Genomic DNA, 17,003 nt, shown 5'->3' with positions numbered 1-17,003 from the left:
CTGTAAAGTCAAACAGATGATTACATGTCTACTAACCACCACAAACCACTCAAATACTCTGTGGCCGTGTCAGGCCTTAAACCACACGGGCGTCCCAGCTCCTCGACATCTCTAATCACTCTTTTCCTCTAGAGCAGTCCAGATGAAAATAAATATATAAATAATAAAATAAATCAATGAAAGGATGAAATGAGATTACCAGCTGCTCCTCCTGGCCTAGTTTTTCCTTCTGATTAAGCGTGATCTAAGCGTGCCCAGTGCTATAAAACTGCTCTGTTGTAGTCAGAGCTGCTATTCAAAACTATTAACACTGCACTTCACTCGATATTAAAATGGCTACATTAACACATTTTTAACAAACATTATATAATGCTTAACAGATCAGTAGTTAATAGTAATTTAGTATTTCAAATGCAAATCTGAATATTAACAAATTATATTTTGGCCATAATGTCATGTAATAATGACTGTTAATGTAATTAATAAACTTGTAATTCAATTAAATTACAAATTAAATTAAAGTACCGGGGTAAATAAATTGAAATTTCATAAATATCATAAATCACCATGTTAATAATAAAATCATTATATTTAAAATTTATGACATTTATGAAATTTCCATTTATTTACACTGGTTGTGGGGTAAAAGGACCTCGTTGCCATCTCAAATATTTATAATACAACCTATACACATTTTAAACAAAACCAAGGCGTCAGTGGTTTTAATGTACAAGGTAATGTCTGATTTTCAACCTCAGTTTAGCCTACATTCACTACGCATGAGTCACTGCTCAGGTACAGACAGAGGAAATTCCCACCTCTAAAATAAAATCTCTACTGCATAATTAATCATGACACTTATTAAATATAGAGGTGCGTTAGAAAGAACCCATCACACAGTGGTTGTTTTGTTCTTTGCTGACAAAGCTGTATCATGATCTGAAATGTAAGTCCATGCCTGTACACATGTCCCCTGAAAGAGTTTCTGCGTGGGTAGACAGAGAGACAGACAGATGTTACCTGTTTGACCTCGGCCTGTAAGTGGCGGAGCTGCACGCACTGCTCCAGGTGTCTCCTGTGCTGCTCTGCGGCTGTGTCCAGCTCCTGCTGTTTCTCATGCAGGAAATCCAACAGGTCCTGCACCCGCGTCGCCATGTCAACATCACGGTCGCACAATAACTCCACACCTGGACACAGAAAGAGAAACACAGAGAAATGTAGAGGTGTAATGCAAGAGTGTAAATAATCTCCCCGACACAAATAAATCCAGCTTTTGTCATAATAGACTTAGTCCTTGTCCTTTACTGACAGCTTCAAAAGCCTGGCATAAACATACTGAGGTCATATTTTATAAAACACATAAAAACATTATATTAATGACAAGAGATTTGGAATATGGATGTTTATATTATATTACAGTATATTAAATATTTACCTTTTTTGCACTCTGACTTTATTTTCATGACAGTTAAGCATAAGTTCCTATTCAGTTCTAATTACCATAATGCAAAAAACAAACCAGCAAACAAAAACACATTTTCATTAAGGTAATGTGAGAAAAATAACTCAACTTTTTAAAATCATCAACACATTTACACACCACTGCAGTGTTTGTTGTATTGATTTTAATTTAGGCTGGTTTGAATTAAAATATACACATTTTATATTTTTCCTGAGTTGACTTTTGATTGAAAAAAAAAAACTCACAAAAAAGAAAACCCCAACTGGATAAATAAGAAATAACATCACATGCAAAGGCAGGATATGTTGGTAATCCGTAAGAAGACTTTAGTACGAAGACTAAAATCCATATCCTCCAATCCCAGTTTAAAGAGATAGTTTACCCATAAATTAAAATTCTGTCATCAGGTGAAGAAACAACACACTTCAGCTTTAAAGGCATTGGAATGAAATTCACAATGCATTTAACCTTTGTAATGTGACCTTTTTGTCAATATTCAGACGGAATGTTTTATTTTTTGTATCACAGTCAGCTGATATTATTAGTTTAAATTCACAAAATCACAAAGTTATTACATTCTGATTTTTCTTTAGAATAATGTGCACTGATGAATCGTGCACAACGCAACCTGCAATATGCATGGGTTCAATTTTGATTTCAAACTGTCTTTATAGTCAGTATTGGCAGAAGTAGCATGACTTGTTTAAACTAAACCAACCAACTAAATTAACAAAAAGGATAACTGACCTATGACACAAATAGCATGTACAGAAGTGCAGATACCTGGATTTCAGCATTGTTAGCACACACGCTATCACACACACACACACACACACACACACACACACACACATACTCACATTTTATACCCGTAGCCCAGAGCTGCATTGGGCTAAAGCTCTGAGAGTAGTCCAGTTTTGCGTTTGTATATGTGCCTCCACAAAAGGATGCTAGTAAAATGAGGATTCGTTTTGCTCTCTGCTATCTGTGCGTGCTGTCAGATGTCAAATCATGCATGTGTGTGTGTGTGTGACCAGTGATTTTGCTAGGCAGTGTGAGTCTATAGGATTACAGGGTCGGGTGAGAGGAAGGGAGGGCTGCTGGGCTGCTGGATGGACCTGATGTGTTTGGCTTTAGAGTTTAGCTGCATCCACTCCTCCCCCCTTAAGCCTGCTCTGGACTGACACACTAACACACACACATGCACACACTCACACTCACACTCACACTCACACACACATCTCTGATGCCTGGATGCTAGTAAAATGAGGATTCGCTTTGCTCTCTGCTATCTGTGCGTGCTGTCAGATGTCAAATCATGCATGTGTGTGTGTGTGTGTGTGACCAGTGATTTTGCTAGGCAGTGTGAGTCTATAGGATTACAGGGTCGGGTGAGAGGAAGGGAGGGCTGCTGGGCGCCTGGATGGACCTGATGTGTTTGGCTTTAGAGTTTAGCTGCATCCACTCCTCCCCCCTTAAGCCTGCTCTGGACTGACACACTAACACACACACATGCACACACTCACACTCACACTCACACTCACACACACATCTCTGATGCCTCACGACAGTGATCTTGTGACTGCAAACGTTGGCTTACGAAAACATCATGTAAAGTCATGCACTCGGTTTCTCTGCAGCTTGTGCACAGATCTCAAACGCATTATTAGCTCACAAAAAAACATTTACATGTGTTATGGATCAGATCTTGATTTAATGCCATACTGCTTGTGTGTGCATGTCGGATAGAATACACAGTCACCTGACCACCTGTAATGTACTGCAAGTGGACTTTTGTGTGTGCACCCCTACAAACAATGTACTGTGGTGGCTACCAAACAATGACAGTATCAAAGTGCAGTTACATTTACTGTGCTCTGTCAATTTTTAGCAGCAAAATCCAGTCATTTTAATAGGAATCCAAGCAATCATGCACACACTCACACTCACACTCACACTCACACACACATCTCTGATGCCTCACGACAGTGATCTTGTGACTGCAAACGTTGGCTTATGAATACATCATGTAAAGTCATGCACTCGGTTTCTCTGCAGCTTGTGCACAGATCTCAAACGCATTATTAGCTCACAAAAAAACATTTACATGTGTTATGGATCAGATCTTGATTTAATGCCATACTGCTTGTGTGTGCATGTCGGATAGAATACACAGTCACCTGACCACCTGTAATGTACTGCAAGTGGACTTTTGTGTGTGCACCCTTACAAACAATGTACTGTGGTGGCTACCAAACAATGACAGTATCAAAGTGCAGTTACATTTACTGTGCTCTGTCAATTTTTAGCAGCAAAATCCAGTCATTTTAATAGGAATCCAAGCAATCTGGAATTTCATGTGAGGATGAAAATATCCCCATGCAAATTTTGCAATGGGTTCAGTTGGTCACGCAAATTTGCTGTATTGTCAAAGTGAGTCTGTTAGATTATTTTTTTGCCCGCAAAATTTAATCCGAATTCACTAATGTGACCTCACCTTCAGACCAGTTTTATTATAAAACAGATAGTTCCGGTCCTTGATTCTGATTGGTTGAGCCACGTTCGAAGCTGTTGTAAATTACTCTACAAACATACACCTTTGTTTACTTTGTGTGTTGCTTGGCAACCATTTTATTGCTGTTTCTGAGGAACTACATTGTTTGGTGGAAGAATACTGCTTTTATTAATATCATTCATTACACTTTATTTGCTGTTTTATTTTGTGAAACCTTACTACACATATATGGAATAACCGTTTTATAAAAGCAATAAGCCCCGTGAAGCCATGGTTTACAGTCAATTTATAACAGCTAAGGGGGTTTTAGGCACTCCGCGAACAACGCCCCTTAGCTGTTATAAATTCACTGTAAACCACGGCTTCTTGGGGCTTATTGCTTTATTTTAGTATGATTTAGATACTACAACAGTTTTAAATTTTTTTTTTTAATTTAGATTTTATTTTTATATTTTCATTTTTTTATTTTAGTTCAATCTTTAGTAATTTTGTTATGTGCTTTTTACAATTGTATTATTATAATTTTTTTAATTATTACTATTTAGCTTAAATTTGTTTTAATTTCAGTTTTAATTTTAGTTCTGTCAGGACCACTATCGTCAAAATGATAGATACTTAGCATAAAGATTGGTTTGGCGGTATGGTTCTGTTCTGGGCAAAAAACCTCCCTGCCCATCCATGCAGCCTGTCATGAATGAGCAGGGAGAGCAGCAATAATAACCCCCCTAGGGTTAACAGAACAGAACAAGGCAGATATCATTAATGTACTTAATGATATTTAAGTGTAACACTTTATTCAAAATAAAGGAGTCTGATTAGCAAGGAATATCAGAAAGCCAAGTCCTGACTGTGGCGAAGGTGGATCTGGTGATGGAGGATGGTTATTTGCTCCGGAACAAGCTGAAAAGCTGCAGAATAATACTGAATACAGCTTATATAGGAATGCCGCGATAGGTGTCGTATTCCTATAGGTAGATGTGATCAGCTGAGGATCAGCTGATGCAAGCTTGACTCACGTGACCTGCCAGAACTAACGCTAACGCTTAATTTTTCTTCCAGAAATGCGTTTTTGCAGTGATGTCTGTACACGGTTTGATATACCATTGATTATCATGTACATATAGCACAGAATTTATGGTAGTAAAAGGCATTTCAGAAAATACCATGGTACTAATATGAAGCATGCCCAAAAATTCCAATATGCCCAATTTATTTTTCTAAATATTTAAATACGATGGTATTCCAAAAATCATAGTATTTCCAGTGAACTGTGTCCCAAAACAACATTAAATTATATTAGTACATTCTGGTACTTTTTTTGTTATTGCATATGCAGCTTTACATGTAAATGCAGTGACAGAATCTCTTAACCTACTATAGAAATGCTTGAATGTGTGCTCACCTGAGGCCTGAACTTCTGTGACGTACTGCAGGAGTTCCTGTCCCTGGTGTATGACGTGGAAGGTGAGGTTGTTCATGGTGAGAGCTTTATCTGCGTGATGCTGCAGTCTCTGCTCTGCTAGTGTCAGATCCTCAGTGTCAAACTCATTCATCTGCTGAGACAGCTCCTCATTCCATGACTCCAGGTCTGAGATGACCTACACAACACATCCACACAAACAACACCATAATAAGGCATGTATCAGTGACCATATTTACAGTAAATGAGTGAACAGGTTTTTAAATGAATTTTATTATTCTGGAAATGCAAATATTGGATACAGTTGATAATTTAATACTTAAAAAAAACATATAAAATATAGTATTCAAAAAAAAAAAAAGTATTATAGCTGTACGGAAATAGACGGAAGTCAAGGCAGATTAGGCAGATATTATACCATATTAAATTAGGAACAGTTTGTTGAATGCCATTACTTTTACATAGCTTGCTCAATTGTTTGTCATTCCAGTGGAAACAAATAATAATAAAAAAATAAAAAAATAAAATATGGGAGTAAAAAGTATAAAACATCCTTATTTCATTCATTAAGAATTTGCGCTGTCAAACTATTATACAAAATAGAAGTTTTTGTTTGTGTGTATGTGTATATTATATATATATATATATATATATATATATATATATATATATATATAAATACACACACATACAGTATATATTTTGAAAATATTTACGTGTATATACATTTATATATTTATATTCATATAATTTATATTATAAATAAATATATTTAATATATAAACATAACATATTATTCTGAAATATATACATGCATGTGTGTGTATTTATATATACATAATAAATATATACAGCACACATACATACTATATAATATGTAAACAAAAACTTTTATTTTGGATGTGATTAATCGCGATTAATCGTTTGACAGCACTATTAAAAATGTATCCTACACTGACTAAGAGTATCTGCTTATTTTGATAGTTCAATTTAGACATTCTACTAAGTATAAGTAACAACCAGTCATTAGAGTATTAGGAGACAGTCTGCTTAATATCTTTATTTGGATGGTCTGCCAACAGATGTTCTGCTAAATGTAAGTAACTTCGCAAGTACATTCTACTAACCTGAACACTAAGAGTCTACTAATACTCTAATGAGAGTTAGCTGACATGTAGTTGTAAAGTTACTTATAGTTAGCAGAATGTTAAAAGTAGATTAAAATAAAGTGTAACAGATTCTGTGCATAAATAGTCTTCAAAAGGTGACTAATGCATATATAAAAACACTTTAATTCCAAATGCAATGATGCAGTGAATACTAAACATCTTCTATTTTCAATGTTTGTTCAGTTTTGTTTAAAAAAGTGAGTGTTTGATTCCAGTAATTTTTGTATGTCTCATTTCGGCATCCTTAACTTGTACTATTAAATATTGAATCAGCCATTGGCCAGTCTGCTCACTAGCTACCAGCACTGGCCATTAAACACACATATTAGTTGACTATTAAAAATGAATATTAGAGCATCTAATCAAAACTTCACAATGCAGCTCACGAAATTATTCCTCAATAGCACTACAGAAGACATCTGTCATTGATATAGCAATTGGTTTAAAGTTTAAAGTCATGATTTGAACAAATAATCCTCCCGTCAAAAGTCTAAAGCACTCACTCTGCACTGCTGTGTGGTTGAGAATTCCTCCTCTATTGAACATGAGCATTTTTCCCAGCTTTTCTGAGTGAAGCACTGATAAGGACAGCTGATGATGACTAGAACGGGAACACTGTAAGAAGTAAATGTGTTCTTCAATGCGTGGGAGCAGCGTTTGGGAAATCACACACCCACTGCTGTACCTTCTGGCACACTGCCGCCTTGACTGACAATGCCGGCCCGCCCTGCACTGAGTAACTACCTCACATCCGATGTAGGAGTTCACCTACAATCGTCACCCATACTGGAACTTATACACGTCTGTGTACGGCTTTCAGGTTGTTCTTTCAATTTGCTCTTTGTCTACACAAGGTCTTCTCAGTTTTACCTTATCTATCAGCAAAGTATCAGTGGAACGTGAGCGCCTTCAAAACTCCCTATGGAATGTGATACTCCTTGATCTCTATTGGATTATGTTACAGAGAGCGATATCACTTTTTACTACAAAAGCCAGCTCGTTTTGTGGACTCTGATTACTTCATATAGGGTTTCCTACAAACACACCATTTAAAACAGCCACCAAAGGTCAATCGCACAGCATGATGGGGTTTATGCAGGTTTATGCAAATGAGCAAAAGAACGTCATCTCATTTAACGTCAACACAAAACTGTCCATCTATATTGTATTATGTTTCTGAACTTCTTATGCATGACTGTTCAGTGCATGTTATTCAACAGAAGAACATTTTTTTTGTCTTTTGTAACTTTGCTCCACCTCTTAAACAACTTCTATTTCGGGTGAGATCATCTATACTGTTAGGGAAAACATACACTATATGGACAAAATTGTCAGGACACCTGACCATTATACCAAAAGGGACTTTATTCATAGACATTAATATGGAGTTGGTCACTCCATTGTAGTTATAACAGCTTCCACTCTTCTGGGAGGGCTTTCCACAAGATTATGGAGTGTTTCTGTTGGAATTTTTGCCCATTTATTCAGTAGAGCATTTGTGACGTCAAGCTCTGATGCTAAATGAGTAAGCCTGGCTCACAAACTCCATTCCAGTTTATCTCAAAGGTGTTGGATGGGGTTCAGGTCAGGACTCTGTGTGGGCCAGTCAGGTTCTTCCACACCAAACTCATCCAACCATGTCTTTATGGACATTGATTTGTGCACTGGGACATAGTCATGCTGGAATATAAAAGAGCCCTCCCCAAAGTGTTGCCACAATGTCACAAGTATAGCATTGTCCAAAATGTTTTGGTATTCTGAAGCATGAAGATTTCCCTTCATTAGAAGCCAGGGGCCTAGCCCAACCCCTGAAAAACAGCCCCATACCATTATCCCTCATGCACTATGCAGTCAGGCAGGTAATGTTCTCCTAGCATCCGCCAAATGCAGACTCGCCCATCAGAAGCATGATTCTGTTTAAATCTAGATTAGACACATCTCTTTAGCCAAGCATTCACATAATTTATCTCATAACCTTGTACTTCAGTTACATCTGATCGAATGCACATTTTCATTATTTTGCTTGGGTTGAACACATAATTTTTGGCTTAGTTGGAACAGCAGCTACGCAAATTTTTCTCTATTACCTTCTCTGTTTCTGCCACGGGATTGGTATCACGTGGTAACTAGGAATTACACAAGCTTCAGTCTGGATCCAGCCCTTACAAAGACCTGAGATGACCGAACACCTGAGAAGAGATGATGCCAATCCCCCAGAGGACCTCAGATGATGCCAACCCTCAGACAACATACAAAACTACCAAATTTTGCATTACATGACATTAACTACCTGCTTGATTTTTACCGTACATTTCTGCCATATGGACATCAATTTGAGATAGTCACCACTGACAAGCTATTACTAAATATAATGTAGAAACCTTAATTTTCTGTAAAGCTGCTTTGCAACTTTGCTTGGCATTGTACTTAGTGATGTGTGCTTGCATGTAGCTGCTCGGCCATGGAAATCCATTTCATGAAGGTCTTTCCACACAGTCTTGGTGTGGATATTTATGCCAGTGGATGTGTGGAACTCTTCAGCTATGGACCCAGTAGAGAGTTGGTGACTTGGTGACCCCACTCTGGGACTTTACATGGTCTTCCGCTTAGTGCATTAGTTGATCCTAAACACTACTACTTTCCAATAACACAACACATACCACTTACAGTTGAACCATTTCAAGCAGGGATGAAATATCACAAAATGGCATACTGCAAAGAAGGCATCCTATCCAACACTTGAATTTACTGAGCTCTTTAAAATAAAAAAATTTTCATTAATGTGTGTGCTTGCAGACTACATGGCTAGGTGGCTGATTTCATATACTTGTGGCAATGGGTATGACCGAAACAACTGAATTCAATAATTAAGAGGTGAGTTCCAATACTTTTGTCCAAGGAACTAGGACCCTTCACCAATTCCACAGCTGTACTTAATGCTATAAATTCAAGGATCAGTGACATATTCCACTCTCTCTCTCTCTCTCTCTCTCTCGCTCTCTCTCTTTTTTACATTACTCATAATATACAATAATATACTTTTTATTTGATATATTTACTTTTTGTTTATCTGTAAATTTGTGCTACATTCATTTACTAGGCATGTACAGTATGTGCCCTGTTTATTATGTTTATGCTATAGGTTATTGTCTATTGTCCTGTGTTTGTATTTATATTGTGTATTATATTATATTGTTATATTGTGCAAACTGTGAGTACTTTACTCTCCCTTGTATAGCTGCTAATGCACTTTAATTTCGGATATGGGATCAAAAAAGTCTATCTATCTATCTATCCATCCATCCATCCATCCATCCATCCATCCATCATCATGTATTTTAAGTTCCTTCACAAAAAACTCTCAACATCTAAAACTGTAAAAACATCTATTACAGTTTTTTTCAATTGCTAACAAGCGTTTACCAATACTTTTGGTAAAGTACTTTTTCTAAACTCTTAACACAGCAACACACCTACATCACACAATTAGCCAAATAGTTAATTTTGTGTCCACAACCGCATTTTGTTAAATAAATACAAACTCTACATTTCAAAATGCTGAATACCTTTTTCTACATATACTAACTCTATCAAAACACAGCAAACCTGATTCAAAATCGAGTCATTCGGTCAAAACATTAGCACTAGTTTCTATCCAACAGAAACATATAGTCAACCATAGCACAGTGACTGTCAAAATACTAACAGTTGATGGCTTTACAAAAACTGCATTACTTGTAATTTTTCAGTTCTACCTGCATATAATAGACAATATAAAAATCCATAGTTTTTTGTAATTTAGCCTTCAGTTTACCTTCAACTGAAACCCATTTTACATTTGTAAGCGTTGAATGTGTTCATTCTTTGCAACATACTAAAACTGAATTAGTCATTACTTTATAGAATGTACAATAGAAAAAAAACCTGATTCAAAATCGAGTCATTCGGTCAAAACATTAGCACTAGTTTCTATCCAACAGAAACATATAGTCAACCATAGCACAGTGACTGTCAAAATACTAACAGTTGATGGCTTTACAAAAACTGCATTACTTGTAATTTTTCAGTTCTACCTGCATATAATAGACAATATAAAAATCCATAGTTTTTTGTAATTTAGCCTTCAGTTTACCTTCAACTGAAACCCATTTTACATTTGTAAGCGTTGAATGTGTTCATTCTTTGCAACATACTAAAACTGAATTAGTCATTACTTTATAGAATGTACAATAGAAAAAAACATAGGGTCCCCTTTGCAGAAATTCAATTGGAACTGCACTCCAGTGGGTGGGGGTTGGATGTAGATGGTGGCTGAAGCCAGGGATCAACAAAAAATCCAACATACATGGCCTCTGGTTATTATGCAAGCTCGTTTCCGTCACAGAATAAAAAGAAAAACAGTAACTGTGACCTTTTTATCTCACATTTTGGACTTCTATTATTGGAATTGTGAGTTTACATCTTGCAATTCAGACTTTATCAGAATTGTGAGATACTGTAAATTCACAATTGCAAGAAAACAGTCAGAACTCTGAGATAAAGTCACCATTACTCTTACCCTTTATATTCCATGGCAGAAATAAGCTCTCATATGTTTCACATGTGGGAAAAAACAAACATAAAAATGCACTCACTTCTCTCCCATACCTCGTCTCCCTTTTTCTGATCCAACTGTTTCTCTACACCCTACAACTATTCCTCTCCCTCTCCCAGGCATCCGTAAAACCAATTCAAAGAGGTATTTTTTACTCTATGTTGTTGATGTAATGGAAATAGCTTCAACACCAGACTATTCCGCCAACTGAGACTGGAATCAGCTATAATTCTAAATATCTCAGTGATCTGTTACTTAAAAATGCTTATCAGTTGTTACAATACTTGGCACAGAGAGATTTTTTCAATACCTTTCAGCTGCTGTTGTTGCAGAAGTAGAAGCTTTATACTATATTTAAGGTTTGGAACATCAGGTCTTCATTTCTGACATGTTGTGTTTAAGCATTTGTAAATAAGACTAAAAACGTCCATGATTTTGGTTTTGCTTGTATGAAAGTAAATGTAAGCATTTTAGAAACATGGTAATTGACTGCATATTGTGTGAAAACAACATGAATTGTGTTAATGGTATGGTCACAACAGACGGATGTTGTGCTAATTGTACAATATATATAAAGAAACACTGACTTGAGTATAGCGGTCAATGGAGAAACAAGCTTTTTGGCTGAACAATGATTCAGTTACTGCATCTACCAGCAGAGGCTAACTGTTCATGCTAACCTTCCAAACCTTAAGCCTTTTGTAACATTACAAAAATTTAAAAGGTTGTTTCATGTTGACTTTAAGAGCTTTTATTCTGAGCAACCGTGTATGTGATATTTATTCGATAAAGCTGTTAATTTCTCAAACACCCTTTTGACAAAAGTGTGACTCATTTTCACATGTCCAGAGACACAATCCTCCATGACTCATAGTGCCGGCTGTGAAAAGAGCATCCATGATGACTTTATCTTTGCTCAAGGCTTCCGCTCAAAATCTCTGACATCAGTGGATTTAGTCTTTTAGCACTTTGGTCCTTTGATCAGATCAAAACCGACAAGAAATATAGAAGCAACAACACGTGGTATATAGCCTTCTGCCTCACAACTGATGCAGAACTGAAACTTTAAATTCATATAATCAAGGGGTGCCTGCCTGATGGCTATGAGAAAAAAAATATATATATATATATATATATATATATATATATATCTGACAGCAAGATTATAATTTAAAAACAAATAGGTTTCTAAACTCAAATAATGAAATTTGTTAATATAATCATGAACTGTATTGGCTGAGCAACATGCTAAATGATTAAACACAGCATAAGTTAATTAGAAAAACGGACCATTTTTGTGGTGTAAACATCACTTCTACGAATTATAGAAAGCTGAGTTGCGTACACAAGTGCATTGCAAATGAATGCAACCAGAATACTGTACATGCAGCTAGTGGGAAGACATTTCTACCTGTGTGTGTCCTTATAGCAACAGTCTCGTTACAATTTAGTCTATTTAGTCTGACTCATAACCCAAAGGTTGTGGGTTCGAGTCTCGTACCGGCAGGGATTGTAGGTGGGGGGAGTGAATGTACAGCGCTCTCTCCCACCTTCAATACCACGACTGAGGTGCCCTTGAGCAAGGCACCAGGAAATGCGACCGCCTTCGCTGAGAGCCAAAGAAGAATTAGGTGAAAAACAAAAGAAAAAGAAAACCTTACAGCTGCATGAGTCGTGACGTGACGTTAGCCTGATGGGACCAAACTCCCTTTGTGATTTTAAAATGTAAGACAGTACCCAGATTTGAAGACTACGGTAAGATTTAACCTCTACTGTTAATAAGATTTAGGTAGGCTACTATTAGATGGATAGCCTAAATGTCCTAATTCAGATGGGCTACCCGTTTTTTTTTTTTTTTTTTTTTGGTATATCAAAAAGGGTATTTTTTTTAAATGTGATTTTTGGTACATTTTACCAGTTTTTACCATACTTTCAAAACGAAAATTTTAATAGGAAAAATATGCAATATGAAAATAATTGAAGACAAAATGTGTTTTACTGAGAAAAAACAAGATTTGGTTTTTAAAAAGCCTTTTTCCAAAAGGTACATCTGGAAAAAGGGGGGTCGTCTTATAATCAGGGTCGTCTTATATTCGGGCCAATACGGTAATTAATGCAACAGACGTCAATGGGATGCTAAGGCCATTACATGATGTGCATATGTGTTTGTGTCAGAATTCTCATGACAACAAGTCAGCGTCATAATTTTCCACTAAACCCATGCTTTCTCATTGGGCAGTACCTGAGCTGCTGGATAAGATCCTCCCCTTCTTTAATGACGTTGACCGTGACCTGCAGGGTGGTTTGCTGCTGCTGACCGAAACGTTTGATCAGCTCCTGCACCGCCTCTACTGACTCAGCATAAACATCATCCAGCAACTCCTTCTGAAGCTCCTCCAACCACGTCCACAGCTGCAGAGAAATAACATCATTACCAGCCAATCAGAAACCTCACAATATTATGAACCAGTCAGTGACCTATGTAGATCCATGGGTCTTCAAACAAATAACATTTGTTCTATAATCTAAAATATCCAAATGCACAAACATGACGAGACAAAGAGCCAGACGGACTTTGGCTGCCACCGTACGGCTGGTGTTGTTATTCCCTGAGAATGGCTTCGTCTTATGTGAGCTCAGGATTAGCCATCTGCCTGTGTTGGCATGTCAAAGAGTGTATCTCCTGCCACAGCAGGCCATGCCTGTCCTTCCACACCTCCCCATTGTCTCTTTCCACCTCCACCTTTCTCTACCTTTCTCTTTTTCCAAAACTCCAGCCTTTAACCTTTTATCAATACGTATACCGTTATAAAACACACTCTCAGAAACAAAGATGTCTATATATGCCAGCCTGCTACAGATAGCAGATGGCTAACATTATGCCATATGGAGACATTAAACAGAGCATTGTTTGCTTGTATTAAGTATACTATGAATCATGTACACACTACTACTCATTAACATTCACTGTTTGTGGAATATAGAAGGGCCAGAAGGAAAGAGTTCTGAATTTATAAGCAGACAAATTGTAAAGATATGAGGTCCCAAAAAAAGCTAACCACTAGTTTGGCTTTAAAGCAAATAATGTTTAATTTCCGAAAGTGAGAGGCTGCATGGGATTCTTTTAGCATGTAGGACACAGTTCACACTGACTAGTCAATTAGTTCTGCCACTAGTGAATGTGTGGGGTCTGTCAACTAGTCGTGACACACAGTTTCAGTTGTGCTCGTTCTATGTAGCGACAGCAGGAGGAAAATTCCTCTGTCCACAAACTGAATAACATTAACTTTGTATTATAACCTAATTGGAAATACGTGAAAGTATTGGAGTGATTTTGTGTAAACAATGAGTGATTTGCGAGATGGCCTGAGTTTTTTTTGCGTGATCATATACAATTTTTTCTAATTATGTCATCTAAAGGCTGGCATTAACTACAGTAGCACGAATCCATGTATTTTTGTATGTATGTACAGTAGAATTCATATTTTTTTTTACATTCTCACCGGTCTGGAATCATCTCAGCTGTGACAGTCTCTCCATTAACATCAACGCATCAAAAAGTGCAAAAGCTGCAGAACTTACAGAAATGTCATTTACATAATATAAACAGTGACCCGTTGACTAGTTGACTAGTAAAAGTGTGTCGTGCAAGACCTACAGAGAAATGTTACCGCACACTTAACAATATGGTGCAGAATAAATGGAACACTGGTATGAAGCTATTGCTATATTGTAAATATATAAACATGAATGAATAAATAAAGAAATTAATAATAGTAATAATAATAACAACAACAATAATAAATTCAAGTACATTTTCAGAAATTGTGTGTGTACTGTACCTGTTACATAATATTCAGGAACATAATTACGTCATAATTTTACTTTCATCTCTGAAAGTGAAGACCAAAAAAAAAAAAAAACCCCACAAGTACCTGTTACACCATATTCAGGAACACGTTAACACTGGCAAACCCAGACATATCCACACCCACCACCACCCGTTCTTACTTTCTCATAAGTTACCTCTTTGCTGTGAGTGTGGAAGGCCACAGACATGTCGAGCAGGACTTTGCGTTGTTCAACCCGTCTTACGAAGTCCTGGATACGATCTTCCAGCTGGTGTGCAGCCTGGTAGATCTCCTCAGGGTCACACTCGCCCGTCTGAGCCAGCTGCTCTGCTGCCTCCAGGAGTTTGTCTGCATTCGTGTAGGTGTTCTGAGAAACACGCAGAAGTTAATATGCATTTGACTCATTTCTGTGATGGCCTAGTTTTGATTATGGGAGGAGAACTGTAGATATCCAGGTGGAAAATATCCAAAGCGATGATCTTACATCTGTTTCTCCTTACCTGAGCCACTTCTTCAAAGTCCTCATGACGTTTCTGTAATGCTCGAGCCCTGTGCAGAGACTTCCCCACTCCTGTGTGCTTACTCAGGAACGCCTCACCATGGTTTTCAATCCAATCTAGAACCTGTGTGAGAAGATATTCGCAAAGAAGAACATAAAGGTTCAGAAGGTCAAAATAACCACCAAATCACTACAAAAGAACCAAAAAAGTCCATATAATTGTAATAGAGTCCAGATTCCATATGAAATACTTTTATGGTGGTTTTTGTCCTTTTCGTATGTAGAGATTCTTTAAACATTGGAAAAATAACAGCATACAGATTTGGAATAACATGCAGGTGAACAAGTATTATTAACAATTTAACGCAGTGGCATCTAAAATCTCCCTTTCAAATGTATATTCTGTTCTCAACTGGGAGAAGGACTTTCACTAAGAGAAAAATAACCAAATGTTGCTCAGAGGGGCAAAAGAACCACCACCTGCATTTTAAAAACGAATCAATTAAGATATTTATTTTTTAGAAAAAAAAAATATAAAAAATAAAACATTTGTTTGTTAGTGCTGCAAAATGTAACTACAATATATATATATATATATATATATACAGTGGGTACGGAAAGTATTCAGACCCCCTTAAATTTTTCACTCTTTGTTATATTGCAGCCATTTGCTAAAATCATTTAAGTTAATTTTTTTTCCTCATTAATGTACACACAGCACCCCGTATTGACAGAAAAACACAGAATTGTTGACATTTTTGCAGATTTATTAAAAAAGAAAAACTGAAATATCACATGGTCCTAAGTATTCAGACCCTTTGCTGTGACACTCATATATTTAACTCAGGTGCTGTCCATTTCTTCTGATCATCCTTGAGATGGTTCTACACCTTCATTTGAGTCCAGCTGTGTTTGATTATACTGATTGAACTTGATTAGGAAAGCCACACACCTGTCTATATAAGACATTACCGCTCACAGTGCATGTCAGAGCAAATGAGAATAATGATCTAATATTGATGCTGACAACAGATATTAAATGCTCAAAGAGAAAGATAAAGGACAGGAAGATGAAAGTAACGGATTTCATTCATCCTTTTACCAGCACAGGCCTATCTACAAAACCGATTCCAAAAAAGTTGGGACACTGTACAAATTGTGAATAAAAACAGAATGCAATGATGTGGAAGTTTCAAATTTCAATATTTTATTCAGAATACAACATAGATGACATATCAAATGTTTAAACTGAGAAAATGTATCATTTTAAGGGAAAAATAAGTTGATTTTAAATTTCATGGCATCAACACATCTCAAAAAAGTTGGGACAAGGCCATGTTTACCACTGTGTGGCATCCCCTCTTCTTTTTATAACAGTCTGCAAACGTCTGGGGACTGAGGAGACAAGTTGCTCAAGTTTAAGAATAGGAATGTTGTCCCATTCTTGTCTAATACAGGCTTCTAGTTGCTCAAATGTCTTAGGTCTTCTTTGT

General features: G+C 36.8%; 1 protein-coding gene across 1 annotated transcript in view; it reads right to left on the bottom strand.

Annotated features, from left to right (window-relative positions):
* Nucleotides 1-17,003, bottom strand: part of LOC107551199 (triple functional domain protein-like) — a 168,195-nt gene that overhangs the window by 65,818 nt on the left and 85,374 nt on the right. The window contains exons 10-15 of the mRNA XM_016232740.1: nt 15,512-15,634; nt 15,187-15,378; nt 13,403-13,572; nt 7,070-7,181; nt 5,380-5,575; nt 1,021-1,187 (exon numbers count right to left, since the gene is read on the bottom strand). Of these exons, the coding sequence (XP_016088226.1) occupies nt 1,021-1,187; nt 5,380-5,575; nt 7,070-7,181; nt 13,403-13,572; nt 15,187-15,378; nt 15,512-15,634 (960 nt within the window). The remainder of the gene's footprint in view (nt 1-1,020; nt 1,188-5,379; nt 5,576-7,069; nt 7,182-13,402; nt 13,573-15,186; nt 15,379-15,511; nt 15,635-17,003) is intronic.

The sequence above is a fragment of the Sinocyclocheilus grahami genome, unplaced genomic scaffold (assembly GCF_001515645.1).
Source record: "Sinocyclocheilus grahami isolate Dianchi unplaced genomic scaffold, SAMN03320097.WGS_v1.1 scaffold418.1, whole genome shotgun sequence".
Classification (NCBI taxonomy): domain Eukaryota; kingdom Metazoa; phylum Chordata; class Actinopteri; order Cypriniformes; family Cyprinidae; genus Sinocyclocheilus; species Sinocyclocheilus grahami.
Note: the sequence above shows the minus strand (reverse complement) of the source record. Positions and strands in the feature narration are given on the sequence as shown.